The following is a 23,043-nucleotide window of genomic DNA, read 5'->3' as shown; positions in this document are numbered from 1 at the left end:
TAACCAAAGTGTGGTATGTGTATGTTTTTAAATTTTTTTATTAAAAAATAAAAAATTTTATATATATATATACTTTTTTTTTTTTGAGACGGAGTTTCGCACTTGTTGCCTAGGCTGGAGTGCAACGGCTCAGTCTCGCTCACTGCAACCTCTGCCTCCCAGGTTCAAGTGATTCTCCTGCCTCAGCTTCCCGAGTAGCTGGGATCACAGGCATGTGCCCCCACGCCTGGCTAATTTTTGTATATTTAGTAGAGACGGGGTTTTACCATGTTGGCCAGGCTGGTCTCAAACTCATGACGTCAGGTGATCCACCCGTCTCAGCCTCCCAAAGTGCTGGAATTACAGGCGTGAGCTACCGCACCCCACCAAAAAAAATTTGAGGCTGGAGCACAGTGGCACGATCACGGCTCACTGCAGCCTCGACCTCTCGGTCTCAAGTGATTCTCTTCATCCTCCGGAGTAACTGGGATTACAGTCATGGCTAATTTTTAAATTTTTGGTAGAGGCGGGTGTTTCCTTATATTGCCCAGGCTGGTCTCGACCTCCTGGGCTCAAGCGATGTTCCTGCCTCGGCTTCCCAACTATAGTATAGATGAGAGCAATATAGCATAGTGCTTAAGAGCAATTCCAGCTCTGTCATTTACTAAATTACTCTCCTAACCTTTTATGGCCTCAGTGTTCTCAACCGTCAAAGGGGGAAAATAATAGTACCTGTCTTATCTGGTAGTTAGGAACACAAAAAGCTCTTGGCACCACCCTTGGTACATGGTAGGTACTCCACAATGTCAGCTAATATTATGATCATGTGTGCTGCCTGAAGAAATTTTTAAATGGAAAACAAAACAAACAAAAACATAGGCCGGGCTCGGTGGCTCACGCCTGTAATCCCAGCACTTTGAGGGACCAAGGCGGGTGGATCACCTGAGGCCAGGAGTTTGCGATCAGCATGGCCAACATGGCGAAACCCCATCTCTACTAAAAATACAAAATTTAGCTGGGTGTGGTAGCAGGCACCTGTCATCTCAGCTACTCAGGAGGCTGAGGCAGGAGAATCGCTTGAACCTGGGAGGCGGAGGTGGCAGTGAGCCGAGATCGCACCACTGCACTCCAGCCTGGACCACAGAGTGCCACTCTGTCCAAAAAGAAACAAACAAACAAAAAAACGCAGCAAAATAAAACAAGGTGAACTAAAATGAGAAATATCCTTTTGGAAGAACACAGTTCCAAATATTTATTCATTCAACAAATAACCATATAGGGCCAAATGCCTTGCACTGACTTTTCCTTATAGCACAGAAGCAATAAACCCTACTATTGCGTACTCTCACGTGATTAGGGAACGTTGTTAAGGGGCTCAAAAATCGGACGTCATAGCCCGTTGGCTAACTGAATCACCCAGGGGGCTTTGCGGTGTCCCCTTGCAGCAGCCATAGGGGCCAGAGTCGGAAGCTGGGGGTTGGACTCTTGTCATCTGCTGGCAGATTATGAAGTTTGGATTAACTGGGATTTCCCCTGTTGGTGTTTTTCTGCCTTATCCGTTTAGCTTTTTATGGTCCCCTTTTTGGTATCCAACTTGCTCTTTCTTAAGTGAAGTTTCTGATTAAAGCAAGAGCTTCAAGTAAGGGGCCTGACCGTAACTTTTCACTCGTTAATGTCTGACGTCCAGTAGGTGCTTTCGCGTTCATTCACCCTCCCTTCCTCTCCCTCCCTCCTTCCTCTCCCTCCCTCCTTCCTCTCCCTCCCTTTCTCTCTCTCTCTCTCTCCCCCTTCCTTTCTCTTTCTCTCCTTTCTTTGATGGAGTCTTGCTCTGTCACCCAGGCTAGAGTGCAGTGGCATGATCTCAGCTCATTGCAACCTCCACCTCCGGGGTTCAAGTGATTCTCCTGCCTCAGCCTCCCGAGTAGCTGGGACCACAGGTGCGTGCCACCACACCCAGCTAATTTTTTTGCATTTTTAGTAGAGACGGGATTTCATCATGTTGGTGAGGCTGGTCTCAAACTCCTGGCATCAAGTGATGCGCCCGGACCCTCAAAGTGTTGGGATTACAGGCGTGAGCCACCGCGCCTGGCCTTGACCTTTATTTTCTTATTGAGCCCAGGCACCTCACTAAATTCGGCTCACCCATACGTCTCATTTTCCTACTTTTGTTTTGAAGCCTTTGCCCCAACCGCTCCACGTTGCCGCCTTTTTCCTACTGCGCTCGCAGGGCACCACGCCCACCACTCCCCTTGCCCAACTCCGCAAGCCCTGATACCGGGGAGAGGCCCCTTCCTTTTCTAGTCCTTCCACGCGCTAGGTGGGTGGGTTTGGCGGTGACGAGGCGACACCTCTTTCCTCTCCGGCGAGCACGTTAACTGGGGAAGCTGCCAAATTCTCACGCCTTAGGTGCCCTGCCTCCACCTCCCGCAAGTCCAGTTGCCCCTCTAGGCCTCTGCGCCCACAATGGTTCTGACCCTCGCCTTTAGACGCCTGCCGCTTCCGCCTTTTATTTCGCGCCTTTGTTTTCAGGTTGGGAAGGGGCGGAGTTGAAATGGTTGCGCCGCCGTTGCCGAAGCAACGCCTTGGTTACTTCCGTTGATATCAATGCTTCCGGGTTGGCGCTGCAGTGGCGTTTCCGACTGTGGGAGCCTCAGCTTCCCAGTCGTCCGATGAGCCCGAGCAGGTGAGGGGGAGCTCCTGGACTTCCAGGCTGGGGAGCGGGGCTGGGCCGCGCCAGGCCGCGTGGGGCCGGGCTGGCCTGGTTCCCGGCCTGGGAAGGGCTTAACGGTCCTCTGGTCTCTCTCTCCCCTCAGCTGAGTCCCTTCCCTGTCTTTCACTCTTCTGGCATCGGTGGTTTTACTTCTTCGATTGAACCCTGCTTCCTCGACCCCCCTGGGAGGCCGCCTCCTTCAGGCGCCTCCCTTCTCTCCAGGAGCTCGCTCTGACAGCTGAGGAACTGGCAAGATCCTGCTACCCAGAGGGTGAATGGGTATCTTTCCCGGAATAATCCTAATTTTTCTAAGGGTGAAGTTTGCAACGGCGGCCGTGATTGTAAGCGGAGTAAGCAAACACCTCCATTGTATTAGTGTGAGGGATGCTGTTGAAAGATGCTCCCCTTCGGTTTCTACCCCCTGTCACTCCTGAGGTCAAGGCATTGAAGGCATCTATTAAAATGCAGTTCAGTTACTTGATTGGCATGACAGCTGTTATCAACATGAATTAGTTTCTCAGACAAGATAACAGCAGGGACATTTATAGTTTCCTGTCAGTGATTCCTTGTTGTTGTTGTTTTTCCCCCCAGGCTAGAGATGCTTAATGTTATCATGAACTCTTCCCTCGTCTTCATTCCCTACATCATCGAGTTCTTTGTGTCTTCATTGGGGAAGTCTATCTCTAACCTCAGTGCCAACAAGCATCTTTGTCTGCTGTACTTTGCACCATCCTAAGCTAGTCTCCCTGCCTCTCCCGTTTGTAATGTAATCCACTGTGTTTGCTGCAGCCCTAATAGGCTAAAATGTGGATTTCCTCAAGTCACTTCTCTGCTAAACGCACACACACAAGCAAAACATGCAGCCCCCTCTTACGCCCCCCACCCCCACCCCTTGGTTTCAAGCCTTTCAACATAACATGCTCCTTATCACACTTCTTGTCTGATACTGTTTCAGTCAACAAGGGAATTCTCTGTTCCAGTTAGGTTCCTTTCTTCTTAGCACAAACCATACTGATGCCTGCTTCTACATGCTGTGCTTGTTCTCACATTTGTGTTTCTGTTCATTCTGTCTCTTCCCTGCCCCTCTCCCTTACCTGCACCTAACCAGGTTGTACCTACCATCTCTCAAGGTTCAGTTTAGGTTCTCTCACCTCCACAATTTTCAAATTAGTCAAGCCCATGCTGGTTGTAGTCTTTTCTATGCTCCTCTTGCTCTTAAAGTTTGTACTACACAGTTTAGCACTTAATTTTTCTCTAGCGAACTACTTTGATTTCTTCCACCAGATTATAAGTTCTTGAAAGGCAAGTACTGTATTTTGTACTTTTTCCCCTGTCCCATCTCATTGGTTATTCAGGAAAGATAGGTTGAATGGTAAATATTGTTTTGGTTCTAGAACGAATATCTGTGTTTTTCAAACATGATTATACCCAAAGTGCATTGCAGGTTTGGGCATTTAGCACGCCTTCGATAAATATCTGCTTGGCTCTCCATTGTTACCTTCTGGATCTGAGAATCTCTAATTTCTAGTCTTTCTTAAAGGAGAAAGCAGGAGAGGCACCCAGAGTTTCCCGACCAGATCTTGGGAGTAGTATAGGGCAATGTAACTTGTATTGTAGGACATTCTTACTTTCACTCATTAGTCTATCAAATTCTCTGAAGTCAGATCTTCAGAATAAATGTTGGCATTTTGAAGACAATTTTCATTGGTTTCTTTATACAGTAAAAATATTTAGGGTACTATATTTTTATTTTACCTTAGATATGACTACTTTTACCCATATCTGGGGTTAGCCCCTACAAGTTAAAATAATTTTTAGAGGGCTTGGGGGTATTTTACATAAGTGATTCCTTGCAACAAAAGCAAGGGAACAGGGTTCATAGGCAGAGAATATCTGGGGATCAAGATAGTGTCATACACAGGGTGTGTAGCATTGGTCAGGTCCAGCAAGTTACCTTCCTGGTTTCCCCTGCAATGTTTTATATACAGGCTGCATACATAGGTAAAGGACGTCACACTGCAAAACCAACTAAGTATTGAATGGATGTGTACTCAATTCTATGCAAGCTATAATGGGGGTTAAAAAAAGTACTGTGAGATATAGTATCTTCCCTCGGGGATCTTACTTAGTTAAGAGAGGAAATAACATTGGACATCTTGAAGTTGACCCTCATCCTAGTCATTATTTTTATGCCTGAGATTAAGATATAGAAGGGATAAAAGAAGGTTCAAAAAATATTGCACACCTGTAGAATAGGTGTGACACAACATGCATGCATGTAGACAACTTTATGTAAAAGACTTGGAGGTTTCAGCTGACAGTTTAATGATTTGATAGTGTGATGTGGCTCCCAAAAAAGTGAATGCAAGTTTAAGCTCCAGTAATTGAAGTATAATGTGTCGAATGAAGAGAAAGATCATGGATATTTAGCTTGAGAAACATAAGATGTAAGAGAACATCATAGCTGTCTTTAAATATTTGAAGGGCTTGCCTAGGGAAAAAAGAATGCATGTGTCCAAAGACTGGGTACGAATTAGAGGAAGACAGACTTTTGGCTCAATGTGAGGAGGGAGTGTCTAAAAACAGATCTAATCAAAGATGATCCAGGATTTCTTCATAAGATTTTTTCCTAACATTGGAGTGAAAGAGATTTTACTATCAGATGGGGGTAGGGAAGTAGTGATTGTGGCAATGGTGGGTTTTGCCTGTGGTCCCCAGATTTTTGGATTTCATGGGCCAGTAAAATGTAAATGAAAGTGTGGGGAGCGTACACAAATACAGGCTAGTTAGCCTATGCTCCAGGCATAAGAAGAATGTGATCTGTTAATAATAGACAGTCCCTAAATTAAATACATTTAGCTGAAAAAAAAAAAGCACTAAATGCCCTTATTTTTTTCATTTCACCTTAGAATTGTGGGAACTTCACTAGGAAACCGCTGGGCTGTCGTAAGATTCAGCGACTGGTCTTTCATCTTCCTGCCATGTCCTCCCTGCTCCCTGCCTTTCACTGATTCATCATCGCTCCCTGAACGCTGAGCACATTTTCTTTATTAAGGGGCTGGTAGCAGGTTGTAAAGTTCCGATAGAGGCTTTCTCTGTAATACAAAGAATTGAAAAAAGTTGTAAAGAGAAAGCTTTGGAGAGACAACTTTATGTAAAAGTAGCTGTCTGAAACCTTTAAGACTATTTGGGGCAATCTCTAAATTTGTGAATGGAGAGTTAATTTTTTCCTCACAAACTCAAAGAGGGGATATGCCATGGTCTTCCTTTTCCATCTCTACTCTCACTATATGTGTCATATTTTACTATCAATTCTAATTGGAAAATGCGGGCATAGCTAGAAATGGTGATAAGGTAGTATTTAGTCTTCAAGACTCCTATTTCCAGCTGCAATTGATATTTGTAGTGGCTATTCCTGCTTTGCTCATTAGAATTCTTTTCAACAACTTTCCCCCAAAAGGGTTATCTATCCCAGACTCTATATGTACTATGCTTGAAAGGAAGACTCCATAATGATTTTTGTGGCCTGTAACTAGAACATTTAATCAGCATGTTTCCTATCTTCTCTGGAAAATTGTATTTTGCTTAGTTACAGAGAATTCCTTATGTGGAAGCAAAGCAAAACGTTTAAAGGGATACTGTGACTCATAGCTGCTAACCCCAGATTGGGCAATGGGAGGGAGGGGTGGGCAGCAAGTAATATCTGTTAAGATGTAAATTTGGGTACTTAAATTTTTAAAAATGTAATAATGATAGTTAACTAACAATTATCGAACTGCGTGCCAGGCACTTTTCAAGGTGTTTTTGATATTTAATTTTCACAACAACCCTATGATATAGTTTTTATTATTAGTTCCATTTTACAGTTCAGAAAGTGGAGACATACAGAGATTAAATAACTTGCCCAAGGTCACAGAACTAGTAAGTGGTGAAGTCAGGAAATGAATCTGGAGTTAGCATTTAAATTTTAACAGTCTGACTTCAGGAGTCTGCATTCCTGACCATAAACCACTTGGAAGTTGCTTTTGAAATTCAGAAGTATACATACTATGAAGCTCTGAAAAAGGAATATTTGAAAGAAATCTGAGAGTCCATGCTAAGAACAGATACTACTTTCAGGTGAACCAGGATTTAGTAGGCAATGCCTAGAGCAGTTCTTAAGTGTGGAAGCATCAGCGTTATTTGGGATCTTGCAAATTCTCAGGGCCACACCACCAATCAGAAATTCTGGGGGAGAGGCCCAACAATCTATGTTTTAATAGGCCTTCTGGATGATTCTAATACATGCTAAAATTTGCAAAACCTAGAGGCCAGAGCTGTGGAAAAAAATAAAATCCAAGAGAGAACAAGCTGAAAGTGGCATAAAAAGAGAGTAAAGCTGAAAAGATTGACGATGACAGGTCTAACGGGGGTGGGATAGGGAAGGAGAAAAGGGAGGCTGGGAGCAGAATACATCGTTAAATAACTAGAACATAAAAGAAGAACAGTGTTTGTATGTGTGTGTTTTAAAAGGCCAAGAGGAAGGCAAACAAGATCCACTAGATGGATGTACGTTAAATGTCAGAGGGAAGAGAGACATCATATTGCTATCTTTCCTTTGGGGGCTAGAAGGAAGGTGTAAAGGTTCTTAGCTCAGCCTGGGCCTGGCTGGGGGGACAAAGTTATATATAGCTAGAAACCCTATAGTGGAGAGATAGGAGGGCTAAGAATATGAGAGGGTAGTAGTGTAAGCCTGTGCTTTGTACCTGAATCAAGCTAACTGAATACCATAAACTGCTTTTATGAGATGCCTCAGCCTACATAATTTGAATTCCGGGTTCCTTCATCTGTAATTATCTAGTTGAATGTCAAAGTTGGGTGTGCTGGATGGACTGAAGCCTCTTCTCTGGGAGGGGACAAATATAACATTAAAGAAACTGAAGAGAATGAAGGGCACAGGTTGATCTCTGAGTGAATCACACGCCTACCCCTACAAAATGTCAGTAAAGAACAAACTCATGATCATCCAGCACATAAAACAGGATCCCCTATTTTGTGTCATTCCACTTGGTGGGGTTTTTCCTCTACCTCTGTTTTATTTGCCAATTTTGTTTATCTAAATTATATGATCGGATGCTAACAAATGCTCCTCACTCTTGTGCCTTGTTCTGATTTGTGTTTATTTTTAGCACCAGAAAAGTACCACTGTAAGTCATGAGATGTCTGGTCTGAATTGGAAACCCTTTGTATATGGCGGCCTTGCCTCTATCGTGGCTGAGTTTGGTAAGAATGCGAGAAAGGACAAATCTGCATTATATGGTATAGATGGTAGCTTATGGTGATGGTTATTTTTGGTGAAAGCCAGATAAAAAATAAGAAGCTCACGTTATTTTGAAAATTGTCTCAAAGCCATGAAGTAATATTTCGGGGAAAGTACTACTAATATTATGGCAGATGAGTTAAGAAAAGTCAAACTAAGGAAAGCTTTTTTGGTAGTTTAGTGATTTGTTAATTTGCTAGGCTTAAGTAAAATACATGAATATATAGAGGGAGTTGATATGTCTTAAGGGTTTTTGCTATATTTCTGTATTAATAGTCTTTTATGCTAAATTGTTTATAAGTTTATTTGTACTGAAAGTCCTTTTTTTCAAACCTCTGTCCTATTTTAGAAGAAAATATACTCACAAGATCAAACAAGAGTCTCTTCTACATGATTTTAATTTTGAAATATTTTTAGATTGTTGTTTTTTCATCTTCCAGATATTCTCTTTTCTAAACTATTCATGAATGACTACTGACGTTCTTGGCATATCCTGTGGTGTTGTGATATTCGGGTCATCAGTGACCAGAGCTACCTAATCATCTTGTTAGTTTTACACCCTGAAATATATTTTGTCAATGTGATGACCACTTCTGTTTGTTGATGTAAGAGGTTTGGTTAAAGAAAATTTCCCCCCAAACACTCTGCTGGTATTAGTCCTGAATTACCTAAGGGACCAGGATGAGGAGAACCAAATAGGGCTTTGCCATTATCTTTCATAATATTAGGGGACTATTTGTTTCTTGTAAACAGATAAAAGAAAAACCCCACAAAACTTTATAGCACTATATAAGAGCATCTGGAGCAGCAATCCCATGCTTGCCTATCTTTGTGAAAATTTGGGGAGATTTTATGAGACACAGTGGTGGGGACACTTGGGGTGGGAAGGGGCAGGAGGGAGACTGATAAATGCCAGATTGAACGTTACAGATGAAATAAAAAACAACATTTAATTATTTTGCATTTATAATAGGGCAATCTTAAAGCATTTTATCATATTACAGTTTGAAGTATATTGTGGGTCAGTTGGTGCTGCCTATGTATAGTATAATGCATTTCACTTACCACATGCAACTCATGTCCTCTGACAGTGGTATTCTACTAGAGCTCTTCTATGTGTTATTAAAAAGGACTTTGTCTTAGGATTCAAATATTGTCTTTGGCTTATATTTAGCAACAACTTAACTGTGATTCTTTGGACATACTTATAAATGAGTGTGTTCCTTTATAGGGACTTTCCCTGTGGACCTTACCAAAACACGACTTCAGGTTCAAGGCCAAAGCATTGATGCCCGTTTCAAAGAGATAAAATATAGAGGGATGTTCCACGCACTGTTTCGCATCTGTAAAGAGGAAGGTGTATTGGCTCTCTATTCAGGGTAAGACTGATTCTTTCCTTATATTATTAACAGAAATGCTTTTTAAAGAAGCCATAGTTTTCAGCTGTCTGATAGTTTGTGTCTGTTTCATAGTCACTATTTCAACTTGTAATTCAGTATTGATATGCCAGTTTATATTTCTCCTCCTTATAAGTCTTGAGCTTTGGATTTTGTGTTCATTTGGCTATAAGTGATAATAACATTTTAAAATGGATATGTCGTTGCAGCATAGACTTTCTGCGGATTTCCCGAGAGTCATAATAGCCACTGTTAAAAACAGCACCAATTAATTATATATATTTTTGTGATATCCCTCCTGAGTTGGCAAATTCTGACTTCCTTTAAAATTATCCTTTTTGAAAAAATATTATCCTTGCAGTTTAAACAGAAAGTGCATAATGAGAGAGAGGGAGACCCATCTTTATCATCACCTTTTGATTAGCCATTTGTGGTTTACTGTCTAGTTTGTCGTTCATCTGTTGCCAGTTTCCTAGGCCACTCCTGCGTCTAGGCTACCGGTTTATTACTCAGAGAATAGATATCAGTGTTATCGTTAAACTATGTTACATCGTTAAACTATGTTAGACTTAATTTAAAAGGTAATTTTCTTGGGGGAAAAATCAAGTAGTATATCCTGAAGCATCCTGAAGATGATCCACCATCCTGATTTGTGGATCATCTGTTTCACCTTGTTCTTTCATCAGCATGTATAATCACAAGATATTTTCTTTTCTGATAGCAAGGAATAAAGTCAAAATATGCATATTTAGTCATCATTTAAAAATCCTAACCATTTGAGCTGCTGCTGTCTTTCTATTTATACCTCCTACAGTATAGTTCTGCAATTTGGAAGAATCCCAAAGGAGGTATGAATGAGAATGTCTCCAGTTTAAAGGAGAACTTAAATAGGGTGGAAGTTTGGCTGTAGTGCCTCCTTGTTGATATGATTAAAGACGTATCTGCAACTGTTAGGAAGTAGAGGTTGATTTTTTTAAAAAAAATCTTTATCAGGTGAGTAATGATGTATAATTCTTTTTATACATTGCTGGATTCAATTTACCAATATTTTCTTACGGAGTTTTGCATCTAAGTTCATGAGAGACATTAGTCTGTGGTTTTCCTTTTTTGTACTGTTTTTGTCTGGTTTTGGTATCAGGGTAATACTAGGCAAAATAAGTTGGGAAGCATTCCCTCTTCTGTTTTCTGGAAGGAACTGTGTAACTTGGTGTTAATTTTTAAAATGTTTTGTAGAATTCCCCAGTGAAATTATCTGGGGCTGAATATTTCTTTTTGGGGAGCATCTAAATTCAGAATGCAAATTCTTTAAGGTTATCATAGTTTGGGGTGCTATAACAAAATACCATAGACTGGGTGACTTGTAAACAACCAGAATTTATTTCTCACAGCTCTGGAGGCAGGAAATCTGAGATCAGGGCGCCAGTATGGTCAGGTTCTGCTGAGGTCCCTTTTCTGGGTTGCAGACTGCCAAGACTTCTCATTGTATCCTCACATGGCAGAAAGAGAGTGAGGAAGCTCTCTGGGATCCCTTTTATAAGGGCACAAATCCTATTCATGAGGGCTTTACCCTCATGACCTAATCACCTCCTATTACCATCATATTGGGGGTTAGGATTTTAAGATCTTGATTTGGGGATGGTACAAACATTCAGTCCATTGAAGTGGGTATGAGTGTTATTCAGATTATCTGTTTTATCTAGTTGAGTTTTGGTAGCTTGTGGTTTTCAAGGAATTTGTCCATTTCTTCTAAGGTGTTGAATTTATGAGTATAAAGTTGTTTATACCATACTCTTATTGTCCTTTTAATGGCTACAGGGATTGTAGTGCTAGTCCCCGTTTCATTTTTTATTTGCATCTTCTTTTTATCTTTGTGAGTCTTGCTAGAGGTTTATCACTTTTGTTGGTTTTTTTTAAAGAGCCAACTTTTTGTTTCATTGATTTTTCTCTATTTTCCTATTTTCAATTTCATTGACTTGTGCTTTTTATTATTTTCTTCCTTTTGCTTGCTTTGGGTTTATTTTGCTCTCTTTTTCTAGTTTCTTGAGGTAGGAGCATAGATTATTGATTTCAGACTCCCCCCACCTTTTTTTTTTTTAAATTAAGCTTTTCATGCTATAAATTTCCCTCAGCACTGCTTTGGCTGCATCTCATAAATTTTAGTAGGTTGAATTTTGTTGTCATTTAGACCTGTGAATTTAAAAAGTTTCCTTTGACAGACACTTGGTCTGACCAATAGATTGTTTAGAAGTATGTTGTTTAATTTCTAAATGTTTGAGGATTTTTCTTATTGATTTCTGGTTTGATTCCATTATCTTCAGATAACATATTGTATATGATTTCAGTTCTTTAAAATGTGTTGAGGTTGGTTTTATGATCCAGAATGTTGAGTTTCTTGGTGAGTGTTTCATGAGTGCTTGAAGAAAAATCATATTCTGCTGTTGTTGGGTGGAATGAGATGGGTAGTGCAAATAAGTAGGCTGTGTAGATATGTATAATCTGCAAATACGTGTTGAGAATAACTTTTTTACTTTTTTTTTTTTTTTTTTTGCAGAATTGCTCCTGCATTGCTAAGACAAGCATCATATGGCACCATTAAAATTGGGATTTACCAAAGCTTGAAGCGCTTATTTGTAGAACGTTTAGAAGGTCAGTATACTCACCCTCTTTTGAGGTGATACTCAAAGGGATTGTTGAAATCATGCTTAGTGAGAAGTGTTGGTCATGAGGTGCCTGAGAATACAGGAGAGTCACTGCAAAGACAAAGTGAGCTTGTTCTAACTTGGAATAAATCTTTGCAGAGATGATATACGAGTTAGAGAGACCTTTTCTTCAAATTTTGTCCCTTTTCCTAGCAACAAACAAGGCACGTGATCATCCCAAAAGAAACATGGAACAATCTTGTCCAGAAAATTAATGCTATCTTCATCAATAAGAGGACTTCAACTGTAAGGCATTTTCTAGCTGGCAATTTTGATAAGCTTTTATTAGGTGGAATAATTTTAGGCTACTTTCTAAATTCTGATGTACTTATGACTACCTTACGAATATTCAGCATTATCATATGTCTGTTTGCTGCTGTAGCATTTTCCATCATGATACTACACTAAATGGTTATTTTACCACAGGCCTGGGGCTGTTGGATGTTTGGGGACAGCTGGAAAGCCTTTCGGTTAGTAATGTCCTTTGAATCACTTTATTGTCCTAAAATCAACTTTTTCTGAAGCCTTTTTTGGGGGATCGTGAAGGGTTCTCTTCCACCTCTTTCTGAAATACTTTTCTTTCATAGATTCTTCACTTGGGTTTATTTAGTTTCTATTTGTGGGGTCTTCATGGTGTGAAGGAGTGGTAAAGATTGAATTTCACTATAGAACAATGTGCTCTTTGGTTTCTTTGTTCTTTTTTCTTGCTGAGGAGATTTAGTTCTAAATGATTGTTTTTTCATATTTGACTACAGAAATCTTTTGTAAATTAACAGAGGCTAGGAGAGATCTCAGGCCTATCAAAATTAATATTCAGATAAGTTTTTTGTATTAGACAGAAGACTTTCTCTTTTAACATTCAGTTCCCGAATCTTTAGAGTTGACGATTACCCAGAAAAATACTTAAAAAGCATGTTCTTTAGATGTTTGAAAAGATCAAAGGGGAAATACCACCTTCTGAATTCGTGTGTGGGATATTGATAGTTATGAAGAAGAAAAGGACGTGTTCCAGCCAGTGTCCTTTAGAAATAATGATTTTTTTTTTGAGACAGAGTCTTGCTCTGTTGCTCAGCCTAGAGTTCAGTGGCACCATCTTGGCTCACTGCAAGCTCCGCCTCCTGGATTCACGCCATTCTCCGGCCTCAGCCTCCCAAGTAGCTGGGACGACAGGCGCCCGCCACCACACCTGGCTAACTTTTTGTACTTTTTAGTAGAGACGGGGTTTCACCGTGTTAGCCAGGATGGTCTCGAACTCCTGACCTTGTGATCCACCCACCTCGGCCTCCCAAAGTGCTGGGATTACAGGTGTGAGCCACTGCGCCCGGCCGAAATAATGATGTTTTTAGAAATGATTTATATTTTACAAGTTTTAACATATTTTAGCACTGAATTGAGATGTAGAAATATTTGAGTTTCTTTATTTTCCTAAGCATTTTGGTTCATTTCTAAAGTCATCTCTCTAACCAAGTTTCCCTTTCTCCAGTAGGTCAGTACTGTGTTCTCAAACTGGTACCTAATACAAGCAGACCTTTCTTTTTCTTTTCCTTTTCACAGATGAAACTCTTTTAATTAATATGATCTGTGGGGTAGTGTCAGGAGTGATATCTTCCACTATAGCCAATCCCACCGATGTTCTAAAGGTAAGAGAGACACAGTGTGATTTGAAAGGAGCATAAACTTTGAGTCAGATTTGGGTTCAGATTCTCGCTGTGTCACTTGCCAGCTGTAGAACCTTGGGCAAATCAGTTAACTGCATTAAGCCTCAATTTCATCATTTGAAAAACAAAGATAATACAGTGTTTATAACATAGAGTTGTAAAGGATTAGCGATTTTATATATATATATATATATACTGCCTATCATTGTACTTGGTGTAGTAGATGCTCAATAAATGGCAGTCAGTTTATTACAATATGCATTAATCCACTGGTCCTCACACTGGGGTATGCAAGGCCCTGTAGGTTCTTTCCAAGGGCTATGCAGTTTTATAGGAATCAATTTCCAGATCTCTCACATCCATTTGTACTCCATCTTAAAATTGGTCCAAGAATGAATCTGTACATAATAGCCCTTACTCAGTTTTACAAAAGAAAGGCATGTCCCTGCCTATTCTAAATCTTGGTATGGTATGTTGACCTGTGGTATAATCTAGGATGCCAAACAGAGGGGTAAATTGAAATATAGTTTTTGGAGAAGCTTACTTTAATAACTAATTTGGGTACCTTAAGTCTGTCATGCTTCTGTCTTTTCCTGTTTTATTAATATTTCTATTAAGGGTTAGATTTGGCTTTAAAATGGTATATTTTGGACTGTATTGGAATATTCTGAATTCAGAACCAGAACAGTATAGGTTGGTGGTGCTGACTTATTAAGAGTATAATTGGATTTCTTTAAGGTTTTATCAAGTCACAGACTGAAACATTTCTTTTAATATAAAATTTCATCTTATTTCATAAAAATGGTAAATATTTTCTACTTGTTAACGTGTTTAAACTTATGATTAGTTAAAAGCACTAAATATAGAATTAAAATAAGTGAGGGGAACCCAAAGTTTTAAAAAATTATTTTAAAATTATTTTAAGGGGATTGTGAGAAAAAAGTAAGAGGACACATGCTTTTTAAAATTTGACCACTAGTGAAACCACAAGTGGCTAGGTTAGCACAGGTGAGATCTGTTTATTGCAGTTCAGAGAGGGGTTTGAGAACTGAGAGAATGACTTGAAAAACAACACATATGAAATAAACCACTGGTGGTTGATGGATTAAAAATATGAGACAGTCTTTCTGTACTAAAATGATAGTAATTTACAGAATTTTTATATCATTTTAGATTTACAGAACAAGGTTTTTTTTTTTTTTTTTCAGTGTTTAGATTCAGGGAGTACATGTGCAGGTTTATTACATAGGTGTATTGTATGATGCTGAGGTTTGGGATATGAATGATCCCATCACCCAGATAGTGAGCACAGTGCCCAACAGTTTTTCAATGCTTTTCCCCTCCTTCTCTCCCCGCTCTTATTATTCCCTGATGTCTATTGTTGCCATCTTTGTCCATGAGTATGCAATATTTAGCTCCCACTTACAAATGAGAACATGCTTTATTTGATTTTCTGTTCCTACACTAATTCATTTAGGATAATAGCCTCTAGCTCAATCCATGTTGCTGCAAAGGACATGATTTTGTTCTCTTTTATGACTGCATAGTATTCCATGGTGTATATGTACCGCATTTTCTTTATCCAATCCAACGTTGGTGGGCACCTAGGTTGATTCCATGTCTTTGCTATTGTGAATAGCGCTGTGATGAACATAGGAGTGTATGTGTCTTTTTGGTAGAATTATTTATTTTCTTTTGGATATATACCCAGTAATGGGATTGCTGGGTTGAATGGTAACTCTGTTTTAAGTTCCTTAAGAAGTCTCCAAATTGCTTTCCAAAGTGGCTGAACTAATTTACATTCCCACCAATGGTGTCTAAGCATTCCCTTTTCTCTGCAGCCTCGCCAGCGTCTGTTGTTTTTGCTTTTTAATAACAACCATGCTGACTGGTGTGAGATGGTATCTTGTTGTGGTTTTGATTTACATTTCTCTGATGATTAGTGATACTGTGCATCTTTTCATGTTTGTTGGCTGCTTGTATATCTTCTTTTGAGAAGTGTCCATTCATCTCTTTTGCCCACTTTTTAATGGTGTTATGTGGTTTTTGCTTGTTGAATTAAATGCCTTATAGATGCTGGATACCAGATTTTCATCAGATGCATAGTTTGTGAATATTTTCTCCCATTCTGTAGGTTGTCTGTTTACTCTGTTGATAGTTTTTTTTTTTTGTTGTTGTGAAGAAGCTTTTTAGTTAAATCAGGTCCCACTTGTCAATTTTTTGTTTTGTTGCAATTGCTTTTGAGGACTTAGTCATACATTCTTTCCCAAGGCCAATGCCCAGAATGGTGTGTCCTAGGTTTTCTTTTAGGATTCTTATAATTTGAGGTCTTACATTTAAATCTTTAATCTGTCTTGAGTTAATTTTTGTATATGGTGAAAGGTAGGGGCCTAGTTTTATTCTTCTGCATATAGCTGGTCAGCTATCCCAGCACCATTTATTGAATAGGGAGTCCTTTCCCCATGCTTATTTTTGTTGACTTAGAACAAGTATTTATGAAGATAATTTAATTGAAGAGTTCCTTGTTCCTCTTACTCTCAGCAGACAACCCGACCTCCTATGGCCTGGCCTTATACCTCTCAATTTCGTGTCCTTTCTACCCTACATGTGTAAACTTCCATCTATACCCATCCTTATCTTGTCTTACTGTAGTGGTTTTCCAGACCAGACCAGTATTACCTGGGAACTTGTTAGAAATGCAAATTATCAGGCCCCATCCCACACCTACTGTATCAGAAAGGGTAGGATGGGGCCCAGCAGTCTGGTTTGACAAGCCCTTCAAGTGATTTTGATACATGCTTAAGTTTAAAAAAAAACCTGGTTACTCTACTTTTATTCACTTCTGTTTCATCAGGGACCTTTCTCTATCATTTGTCCTCTTTCTCTTCAGTGTCTTCCTCTTTACTGGTTATCTGCTCTCAAATGATAACTATGGTCAAATCGCTCTATCCTAAAATATTTTCTTGACCCTCTGACTTCAGAATACCATGCCATCTCTTTCCTTACCTTCTCATTCAGATTTTACAAGAGTAATCTTTACATTTCACATTTCCTCCATAACCTGCTGTAATCACTCCTGCTACTTGATTGAAATCACTCTCTGCAGGGTCATCAGTAATGTCCTCATTATCCAATCCAGTGGACATTTTAGTTCTCATCTTACTTAACCTATTTTGACTAATTACTTCTACTTGAAGTTCTTTTTTGGTTTTGTTACTACACTATTTAAATTCTTCTAGTTTTCCTATTCCTTAGTTTCATTTGTGGGCTTCCTTTTTATGCATATACTTTAAATCTTTTTCTTCTCCCACCCAAGGTTCCATCTTTAGCTCTTTTCTCCTCTTCAGTCTTTCCCTGGTGGCCTTTTTCATTCTTTTTAAAAATATTATTATTATTATTATTATTATTATTATTATTGAGATAGAGTCTCACTCTGTCGCCCAGGCTGGAGTGCGGTGGCGCAATCTGGGCTCACTGCAAGCCGCGCCTCCTGGGTTCATGCCATTCTCCTGTCCCAGCCTCCCAAGTAGCTGGGACTACAGGTGCCTGCCACCACGCCCGGCTAATTTTTTGTATTTTTAGCAGAGACAGGGTTTCACCATGTTAGCCAGGATGGTCTCGATCTCCTGACCTCGTGATCTGCCTGCCTTGGCCTCCCAAAGTGCTGGGATTACAGGCGTGAGCCACTGTGCCCGACTGCCTTTTTCATTCTTAATACTTTAGCTCTCACTGTACCAGTTAGGTTATAGGCTAAGCTACTGTCACAAAGAAACTCAAAAATAAAACATCTCCATATACAAGTTTATTTCTCTCTCATGTAACCATCTAGAGGACTGCAGTTGATGCTGGTAAGGCAGCACTACTTCATGTATTCATCCAGGATCCAGTTTTCTTCATTTTTGTTGCACTGCCATCTCCTAGGGCAGGGATTGGCAAACTACTGTCTGTGGGCCAAATCTGACCCACTCCCTGTTGTAAATAAAGTTTTATTGGAACGCAGCCACTCCATTTGTTTATTTATTGTCTTAAAGCTTTTGTGCTTCAGTGGCAGAGCTGAGTAGTCACAACAGAAGTTATAAGCCCTGCAAAGCCTAATATATTTACTGTCTGGACCCTTATGGAAAATGTTTGTTGACCCCTGTCCTGTGGTATTATTTTAATCTGTATAGTTGAAGTTGGAGCACCATCAAACCTTCATTCCAGCCCATGGGGAGAGAGTAAAGGGAAAGCAGTTTCCTTTTGATTTGTCAAAAATAAAATCAGGAAAAGTTTTAAAGTTTATTGTATGCAATAAGAGAAAGTACAGATCTTGATCCAGGATACTTCAAACCGAGTGATAACAAACTTATCTTACAGTACAGTTTATAAAGCAGAAGGGCAGAAACATTTTGACCTTTTTTGTAATCGACTGTTATAAATTATCCTTCTTTTAAAGGCAAACAGCTGTTTAAGGTGATTGTCTATAGTTATTGGTTTCATTTCACTGAAGCATTCTGACAAAGATATAAAGCTTATGTTTTGTTGTTATGATTAGAGATAGCAGTTCTGAAGAAATAGGAAGACTTAAGTTTCGGTTCCCTGATGATGGGTGTCTGGTCTTGGGCTTTATCTCAATTATCGCCTCCATTTTTATCTTTAACAGTTTAAATCTTTAAATATGTAGTTTTTGATAAGCAATTCCAAACATATGAGTGAGTAGAAAATAACATAGTACATTGAACATCTTTGTACACATCACCGAGATAGCTTGAGATTTTGCTAGACGTGCTTTTTTATTCCCTTTTTCTGAATTATTTTAAGGCACATTCCAGACGTTGTCATTTTTCCCCCCTATACTTCGATGTGCATCTCATAAAAGGAATATTTTTCTATATAACCACGATGCTATTGTTACATTGAACGAAATTAACATTTATTCATTAATAACATCTAATAATCTGTGTTCACATTTCCAGACTGTCTTATATTTTACAGTTGATTTGTTTAACTTGGGTTCCAAAGCCTATGCATTATATTTAATTGTTATGTTTCTTAAGTCCCTTTTATTCTGGAGTACCCTACTCCTGTCCATATACCTTTTATTTATTTATTTATTTATTTGCTTTTTGCCATTAATTTGTCAAATAAATGGGATCAGCTCTCCTTTAGAATTCCCAAGTTTTGGATTTGTCTTTTGTAATTTAGTCCTCTAAATCTTCTATCTCTGTAAAAGGAAGGTTTCTGTAAAGGTCATACTGAGTCATGTGAGGAGGCACACAGTGTTTGGTTGTCCCAATATAGGTATGTTATGATTGATCAGTGGGTTCAGGCGTGACAGTCCGATTTCTCCTTAGTAGTTTCCTGTCAATCCTTCATCTAATGGTTTCATCCATTGGTGACTATTACCTGAATCAATTGTTTCATTTAAGGTCGCAAAGTGGTGATTTTCTGATTCCATCATTCCATCCATGTTTCTTAGCTAGAATTCTTCCGCAAGGACAACCTTTCTTTTTTTTTTTTTTTGAGATGGAGTCTTGCTCTGTCGCCCAGGCTGGAGTGCAATGACGTGATCTCAGCTCACTGCAACCTCCGTTTCCTGGGTTCAAGCAATTCTGCCTCAGCCTCTCGAGTAACTGGGATTACACAGGTGCACACTACCACGCCTGGCTAATTTTTGTATTTTTAGTAGAGATGGGGTCTCGCTATGTTGGCCAGGCTGGTCTCAAACTACTGACCTTAGGTGATCTGCCCACCTCGGCCTCCCAAAGTGTTGGGATTATAGGCGGCCAATGACAACTTTTTCTCATTTAGTAGGGCGTTTGGCTATTCTGAAATACAGGTGATTTCCTTCTAAGCAAGACACTGGGAAGTTTCAACCATTATTTCTGTTCATGTTCCATTCTGAAAGACTTAGTTCCATGGCTACATCTAGCTGCAAGAAAGGAGAGTAGATTTTGGGAGACAACTCATATCTACCACACTACCCAGACCTGCTGGGTCATCTAAACTAGAAACCTAGATCATCTTTGATTCTTCTATATCTTTGCTTCCTTCTAGTATTGGATTAGATACCAAGTTTCTACAGATTTTGCCTCATCTATCTTTCTCAACTCTGTCCTTTCCACACCATTCCTCTTGTAGGGCCTCATCTCAGTAGCCTCCTAACTTGTCCCTTCACTCTAGTGTGTACTCCACTTCCTCAACCCATCCCCAGGTGAAGCTAGAAAGATCTATCTAAATCCATATCTGATCTACTATGTACTGCTTCTTTGCCTTTGTGCATGTAGCACTTTCTTCCTGAAATGTCTTTCTCATTTTCCTGGTGAATTTGTCCTTCAAGACAAGGCTCATAAACAGGGCCAGGACTAGGGCAAAACAAGTAAGGCAGTCCCCTTTGATGCAGAATGTAAGAAGGTGCCACAAAACTCAGTAATCAATATAAACAACATTTGTATGCAGTATTTTTAAGTAATCAAAATTAATGCAAAAAATTCATGATGAACCAGATACCAAGATTTCATATAACTCATCTCATTCAACCCTAATCCTGGCCCTGTTGATTCCTAGCTTTAGTTAAATTTGATATTTGATTCATCATGGCTTTTTGTGGATTAATTTTGGTTAAAAATATCATATTGAGACATCATTTATCTTGATTACTGAGTTTTTCTTGCACTCCCTAACATTTCATGCCTAAGAAAAGATTAATTTTGGTTAAAAAATATCATATTGAGATGTCATTTATCTTGATTACTTAGGTTTTCTTGCACTCCCTTACATTTCATGCCTAAGAAAAGCACTTCACTTGCCTCATGCTAGTCCCTGTGTTGCTCAGGAATCACCTCCTTAAAGAAGTGTTCTACTTACCACAGTGTATTAGTAGTTTTGATTTGTCTTTGTGACAGTTTGTATCTTGATTTAATGGGTTTAGGTTTTTATAATTATAATATTTTAAAACTCTTAGTAGTAACAGTTAACTTTCTGCATAAAAGCATGTTGCCATTACATGACTTACTAAATACATTTGTTGAAACCTAGAATGGTGGCATAAAAATCAGGCCTACATTTGGGCCACTAGTATTTAGTGACTGACTACTAGGATTGTATGTGTGCAGAGTCTGTGGGGAATTGTACCAAACCTTTTACACGGCCATTTAATGCTATCTTTCCTTTCTTGCAGCTCTGAAAGGCCACTTGGCAGAATATAATATCATGCTTTTTATAAATAGAACTCAACTTAAGGTCTCATAAACATAAAATTATATTTTAAAACACATTTTTCCTTTTTATAATTACATAAGCAATGCATGTTTAATGTAGAAAAATGTGGAAGGCAGAAAAAACACAAAAGAGAAAAATGCTTACTTGTAGCCTCACCACTCAGACATAAACCACTGTAAGTATTTAGTTTTATATGTTCACCTCGTCTCTTTGCTGTGCTTATGGATATTTTTAAGTTTACATGTTTTTAATAAAAATGATATAGTACTTTGCAATATTTTTTTTTCTGGTTAGCAATTTTTGATATCTTTCAGTGTCAGCAAATACCATCGTACAACAAAATTTTATGGCTCCATAGTATTCTATTAAATGAATGTATAATTTCTGTAACCAATCTGTGTAGTTGTTGTTTTTGGATATTAAGTTGTTTCTAATTTTTCACTAAATGAGTCGTTTTTTAGTCCTGCTGAGCACTCGTTCTTTCTTTTCCCCAGATTTTCTTCTAGCTCCGGAAATAATAGACTTAGTGTGAGGAATGTGAGGCTGATGAAAATCATCTTTATAAAATACACTTTGACACAAATTCTTTTTCTATACAGTTTAACTAATTAACTTTATCATAATAGCAGATATTTTTCTGGGATTCCCGAATACTGCTTTTTACATTTTAGATAAATTTAAAATGAATTTAAATGAATTTAAAATGAATTTAGCATTTTGGTTCTCTCTGACAAAATAAAATGTTCACCTCTTTTCATTTTAGATTCGAATGCAGGCTCAAGGAAGCTTGTTCCAAGGGAGCATGATTGGAAGCTTTATCGATATATACCAACAAGAAGGCACCAGGGGTCTGTGGAGGGTAAGTACTCTTTTCCTGCTATTATTCTACACTCTCAGTTCCTATAATTTGCAAAGAATACTTTTTTAATATAAAGACATAAAATCGTGAATTATAATCCGGAAACTAAGGTAAGAAACTCCTCATCTCCTTTGAAAGGCCCAAAACTTATCATTGGCCTTTTATTTCTGCATAATGTTTAGGGATTATATAGGTGGGGAAAGTTATTACATTATTTGAGATGGTCATTTCGATCATATTCACAGTGAATGTAGTTGTTCAGTATATTTTTTTTGCCAGTTTTGTACTAACACGATGACGTATGTCTTTGTAGTGTTTGTGTTCAAAAGCTGTTACTGGCCGTGTGCTGTGGCTCATGCCTGTAATCCCAGCACTTTGGGAGGCCAAAGCGGGTGGATCACTTGAGGTCAGGAGTTTGAGACCAGCCTGGCCAACATGGTGAAAGCCCATCTCAACTAAAAATACAAAAATTAGCCAGACATGGCAGTGTACGGCTGTAGTCCCAGCTACTCAGGAGGCTGAGGCAGGAGAATTGCTTGAGCCCTGGAGGTGGAGGAGGTTGTAGTGAGCCAAGATCATGCCACTGCACTCCAGCCTGGGTGACAGGGCGAGACTCTGTCTCAAAAAAAAAAAAAAAAAAAGAGCTGTTACCTTAAACAATTTTTTAACCTAAAAAGTATAACATGTACTGTAAAATATTGAGAAAATATAGAAAAGTAAAAAGAAAAAAATCCAGTAGTCCCACTGCCTAATTTCTGTTAAACTTTTTGTCATATTATCTTTCAGTCTTCTATCTATACTTTGCTTTGCATCACTGTTGCTCTAACTTTTTAATCCCTAAGTGTTGTAATATTAATAAGATTATTAGTAGAATATACAGAGAGAGTGGAATGGGAAATCTTTAATAGACTTTTAAATAAAAATGAGAGCTTTGCTATTTTTCTTCCTTTATAATTTTTCATAACAAAAATTTCAAGCATAAGGAAAAATTGAAAGAATAGAACTGCCGGGCGCGGTGGCTCAAGCCTGTAATCCCAGCACTTTGGGAGGCCGAGGCGGGTGGATTGCGAGGTCAGGAGATCGAGACCATCCTGGCTAACACGGTGAAACCCCGTCTCTACTAAAAAAAATACAAAAAACTAGCCAGGCGAGGTGGCGGGCGCCTGTGGTCCCAGCTACTCGGGAGGCTGAGGCAGGAGAATGGCGTGAACCCGGGAGGCGGAGCTTGCAGTGAGCTGAGAT

General features: G+C 39.1%; 1 protein-coding gene across 3 annotated transcripts in view; it reads left to right on the top strand.

Moving 5' to 3' along the window:
• The first annotated feature begins 2,573 nt into the window (after nt 1-2,573).
• The window catches only part of SLC25A14 (solute carrier family 25 (mitochondrial carrier, brain), member 14), a 34,048-nt gene continuing 13,578 nt past the window's right edge, over nt 2,574-23,043 (top strand). The window contains exons 1-8 of one of the 3 annotated variants that reach the window (XM_011988831.1): nt 2,574-2,662; nt 2,793-3,030; nt 7,858-7,951; nt 9,220-9,367; nt 11,937-12,031; nt 13,639-13,724; nt 21,706-21,801; nt 22,115-22,207. In XM_011988831.1, the coding sequence (XP_011844221.1) occupies nt 2,965-3,030; nt 7,858-7,951; nt 9,220-9,367; nt 11,937-12,031; nt 13,639-13,724; nt 21,706-21,801; nt 22,115-22,207 (678 nt within the window). In that variant the 5' untranslated portion in view covers nt 2,574-2,662; nt 2,793-2,964. Of the gene's footprint in view, nt 2,663-2,792; nt 3,040-7,857; nt 7,952-9,219; nt 9,368-11,936; nt 12,032-13,638; nt 13,725-21,705; nt 21,802-22,114; nt 22,208-23,043 lie in introns of all 3 variants that reach the window. The other 2 variants (XM_011988834.1, XM_011988833.1) reach the window with 2 other exon arrangements.

The sequence above is a fragment of the Mandrillus leucophaeus genome, unplaced genomic scaffold (genome assembly GCF_000951045.1).
Source record: "Mandrillus leucophaeus isolate KB7577 unplaced genomic scaffold, Mleu.le_1.0 Scaffold339, whole genome shotgun sequence".
Classification (NCBI taxonomy): Eukaryota; Metazoa; Chordata; class Mammalia; order Primates; family Cercopithecidae; genus Mandrillus; species Mandrillus leucophaeus.
The sequence above is the reverse complement of the archived record's forward strand: the minus strand, read 5'-3'. Positions and strand labels throughout refer to the sequence as shown.